Source organism: Bison bison, unplaced genomic scaffold (genome assembly GCF_000754665.1).
Source record: "Bison bison bison isolate TAMUID 2011002044 unplaced genomic scaffold, Bison_UMD1.0 scf7180017864213, whole genome shotgun sequence".
NCBI classification, from domain to species: domain Eukaryota; kingdom Metazoa; phylum Chordata; class Mammalia; order Artiodactyla; family Bovidae; genus Bison; species Bison bison.
The window spans coordinates 4,815,209-4,819,810 of NW_011494785.1; the positions used below are offsets into that span (position 1 = coordinate 4,815,209).

Here is a 4,602-nt window from a genome sequence, read left to right on the forward strand (position 1 = left end):
ATTGGAAAAGACCCTGATGCTGGGAAAGATTGAAGGCAAACGGAGAAGATGGCAGCAGAGGAGGAGATGGTTAGCTAGCATCACGGACTCAATGGACATGAATTTGTGCACTCTGCGAGATGGTGAAGGACAGGGAAGCCTGGCACGCTGCATGCAGTCCATGGGGTCACCAAGAGTCGGACATGACTTAGTGATTGAACAACAACAAAATTCTTTGGGCTTCCCAGGGGGACAGTGGTAAAGAATCTGCCTGACAGATGGGGGTTTGATCTCTGGGTTGGGAAGATCCCCTGGAGGAGGAAATGGCAACCACTCCAGTATTCTTGCCTGGGAAATCCCATGGGCAGAGGAGCCTGGCGGGCTAGAGTCCATGGGGTTGCAAAGAGTTGGACACAACTCAGCACAAATATTTTGTGAACACGGTGTTCCCTGGGGTCCTTGACCCTCTTCTCTGGCTTTGAAAACCTAAGTTCAAATTCTCAAAGTCAGAAGGAAAAGATTTTACTAATATTTGGAGATCAGCACCTGTCTAGTAGCCACTTTGGGAAAGTGGGGGAAAGGCCGTGCTTTAGTTTGCATATGTCTCCATTTAAGAGAAGGCTCTTAGCTTTAAAAAGAAACTGCTGGGACCTCCCTGCTGGTCCAGTGGTTAAGACTCTGCCTTGCTAATGTATGGGTTGTGGGTTCAATCCCTGGTCCCCCTGGTCAGGGAACTAAGACCCCACACGCTTCAGAGCAACTAAGCGCATGTATGGTGCAAGGAAGACCCGACGTAGCCTGATAAATATTAAAAAAAAAACAAAAAAAAAACCTTCCATAAAAGGAACCTTTGCTTTTTCAGATCTCTGTTGGCTGATTTGAATCATGAAAGCATATGATCAGTTTGAATTTTCTGAACTATTTAAGGTTGTACCGTAAGTTGAGCAAGGATCCTTGTCATTGCTGCCAAACTCGGAATGAATCAAGTGGGCCCCCCCCCCCCCCGCCTCCCCGGCCCCTACCCCTGCACCTTAGGATGGAGGAATTGGGCAGGAAGGAATCTGAGGGGAGTTATTCCGGGATACCCAGCACTCTTAGCTAGGGGCCTGTCCTGGTCCTGGAGGGGCTGCAGGTGCTGCCTGAACCCCGCCCTCGCTTAGGTCATCTTTTAAGCAACACTCTTGCCCCATGTGTTGTGGATAAGCAGGGGGAACCCTTTCCCGACTGCCACCCAGACAGTTCCTACTGAGGTTTGTTGCTTCTAGAAGATAAGGTTGACACTAAGTTCCTATTTTGGTTTGTCAGTTCTGAAGTTTCAGCAAACACCCCAGCCAGGTTTTTTTCTGTTATTCTAAAAATTGCCCTGCAGTGCCTCTTAATGTGTGTACCACCCACAAATGACGTATCCACTCCAGTTCTAAGTGCTGGTCTTCTTTAAAAGCATCCCCTTCTATTCCTGAAGGTACAGTGAGGCCAAACCCACTTCTCCCTCTCAAGTGGTGCCCTGTGGCCTGAGCTTGTCCATCCTGCATTCAGGCAGCCAGCACTCACTTCCGGGAGGTCACCTTCCATGAAACCAAGGTGCAGTCTGTAGCGGATCCTTCCTGGGGAGCAGAAGGGCCTGGACTCAGTGGCTGGCTGACTTAAGGCGAGCAGTATTCTTACCTGGAAAAGAGGGTACCTTTCAGCAGGCCACTTTGAGGACTAGATGTGTACAAGCATAGGCAAAGCACAACACAGGGTCTCAACCCCAATTCCTTTCTTTCCGTCCCAAAACGTTGAGGGATGACAGTCGCCTCTGATGGAAGAAGGAGGTTTGTTCATTGTTTGCCAGAGATGCTCCAGATGGATTCTGAAGTATGCCCAGTTCAGGATGAGGAACTAGGCCCCCGATCTTAACTTCCAAACATTAACTTACCAGTGTTGAATCAAGCTTATATTTAACTTTGAAAGTAAAAAACAAACGGAGAAGCAGAAAAACCTTCCGGTTACAGATAGCAGATTACTTTTCGTATTAAATCAGAGTGACCACAGAGTCTAAGACTTAGGAGGTGGTCAGATTTTTACTGGCTGAATGTGCACAGCCCTGCAGTCTCTTGGGAGAAGAAAACCAGTCTGAGAATTCAACTGCTTGTGGGGGCTGTAGAGGCAAACGCTGAATCAGAAAGCTGACCCTGATTCAGAGTTCGTCCTCACCAGGGCTCACACATTTTTTTCCCCAGGCAGTAAGCACTGTAACCTAAGAGGAAAGGGACAAATCCACACCTTCCCCAAAGAAAAGGAAGATGGATCTAGTGTCAGGCCCCATTAGACCCACTTGTGAAAGCTCTCCAAAAAGGAACAATGTGGCTTTTGTGATCAGCCCCAGCAGCGAGCTTGGAAACTTTACAGAACAATCTTCCCCAAGAGAAACCTGGTTCTTGCTCTCTTCCTGGAAAGAGGTGTGGATCCAGGAAAGTGCTGTGCTGCTCTGACCAGCGTTTTCTGAGATCAGTATTAAAACCAGACAGGCCTATGTGAAACCAGGAATATGAACAGCCTCGCTATATACACTTCTGTTTCCACAGCCCAACCACAGGGTGTCAGATGATTTAGTTATTGTCTACCAAAAGGAGCTCCTTGCTGGAATTGGTTGGTATTCTGCCCCAGTGCAGGCTAAGAACCCACCAGAGCGGATGGAGTGACTGCCTTCTTAAAATGCAAATGGACAAGAACTCCAGGCCCGCCTCCTTCTTAAAATGCAAATAGGCAAGAACTCCAGGCCCGCCTGCCCACCGACTCAGTGGGGCTGGTGGAGAATGCTAAGGAGGGACCGGGTGCCCCCCTCCCCTGCCCACAGCTCCCTCTGAGGCTCAGTCCGCTTGCCTGAGTGCCCTTAACTTTCGCAACAACAATGGCCCTGGTGCCCGCCCCGCCCTCTCGCAGCCTCCCCCATACCCTCTAGGGATCAAGAAACCCATCCTTCTTCCCACTTCCACATCTCATGACCCATTTCTCAAACATCTCCCCTAGGTCTCATGTGGAGACCTTGTGGAGAAAAACTGGCCACCCTGGTGGAATTGTGACTCTTACAAAAGTTTCATTTTGTTCAGTTTCTTTAAATTTCCATGTTGTTGACAGTTCAGAAATGATATAAATCTCCATTCTAATCACATTTCTAGCAACAGAACATTTAGATGTCAGCAGTAAACTTTATACAGGATAAATTTTTCACCACAAGCTTCCTCACACCACACAGGCTCCACCGAACCCTGCATCTTATACTTTTACTTCAGAGATGCAAACCCACCTCCTACTTTGGCCTGGACCCAAACACACACACTGCCTTAAAAATAATTCACAGATACAAGGCTTTTGGTTTTGTTTTTTTTTTTTTTTTTCAAAAAACATACTTCATATTTCCTCTTTTATTATATAAATATCAGTTTAACCTTTTACTGTAAGAATATAAACGTTTTAAGAGGATCTTTGTTATTATTTATACAAATTCACAAACAGTACAATTAATTGATAAAGGTCTCTGGGTTTCTTTAACTCCATGGTCTCGCATGTTGCTGTGGAGGATTCTAAAAAAATAAACAAAACGAACAAAAAACTCCAACAGAAAAATATACATCCTACTCAGAAGTGATTTTTTTTTTTTTAAGCCACAAGTCCCAACCCCCACCAAAATAAAGCAAGGCGTTTATTCCTCCATTTAGAAACAGAATTTTTAAAAAACCCACCAACACCTGTTTTATTAACAGAATAGAGATAAGACATGAATTTCAGTCTCCTCCCTTCACACCAGGGCCCGGGGCCTCTCTAAGCCAGTGCCAGTTCCAGCTCCTCTGCTCCCTACAGGAAGCCTCACTGTGACCTTTTCGTGGGGAAATGTGGAAGAGAGGGAGGGCAGGGCAGACTTTGCATATATAATCATCATTTTCAAGACACAATCTGCACCTCAGACAGACCAAACAAAAAAAACAACAGTCCAACTCTCATGTCTCCCACACATTTGTGCTATAAATTAAGTCAAGATTTAGGAGCACGGGCTGGGTCCTCAAATGCTTACGGACAAGGAGAAAAAGAAAAATAAGAGCCAGAAATGTGAAGTGGGGAGCACTGGATGGATGGGGCTTGGGAAGAAGCCAAAACGAAAAAAGACGTACAAACCCAATGGGCATCTTTCCAGTCCAGGCACAAAAATGTTTCAGTCTCAAAACATCTCTCTTGTAGAATTCCAGGGCTTCAGAGAAAAAAGTAAACTAAAACGAGGTAGCCAGACATATATATGTGTGTGTGTGTATATATATATATATATAACTTATATATATATAATATATAGAATATACTCAGCAGAAAAAAAAGAGACAAGTTGATGTCAAGTTTCTTCAAAAAATAAAAAAAGAGACAATACGAATGAAATGAGCGTGAGTAGCAGAGTGCTGTCAGAGGAGCGATGAGGCGAGACTGGGATTAGTTACAAAGTGGAAGAAGGGTGAAAAGGCCGTTGTAGTTGGGTTTGCTTTTATACATTTCGAAATAAAAACCAGATCACAGTATTCAAATGAAAGCTTAAGTGAAGGCAGACATTTTCCTCAACTCCCCAGGGCTGGAGGGATTGCTCACCCCCACCCCCAC

General features: G+C 45.5%; 1 protein-coding gene across 1 annotated transcript in view; it reads right to left on the reverse strand.

The window, feature by feature from the left end:
• Positions 1-337: 337 nt before the first annotated feature.
• Positions 338-4,602, reverse strand: part of FBXL14 (F-box and leucine-rich repeat protein 14) — a 5,441-nt gene continuing 1,176 nt past the window's right edge. Inside the window, exon 2 of the mRNA XM_010845044.1 lies at positions 338-1,644. Within this exon, the coding sequence (XP_010843346.1) occupies positions 1,414-1,644 (231 nt within the window). The 3' untranslated portion in view covers positions 338-1,413. The remainder of the gene's footprint in view (positions 1,645-4,602) is intronic.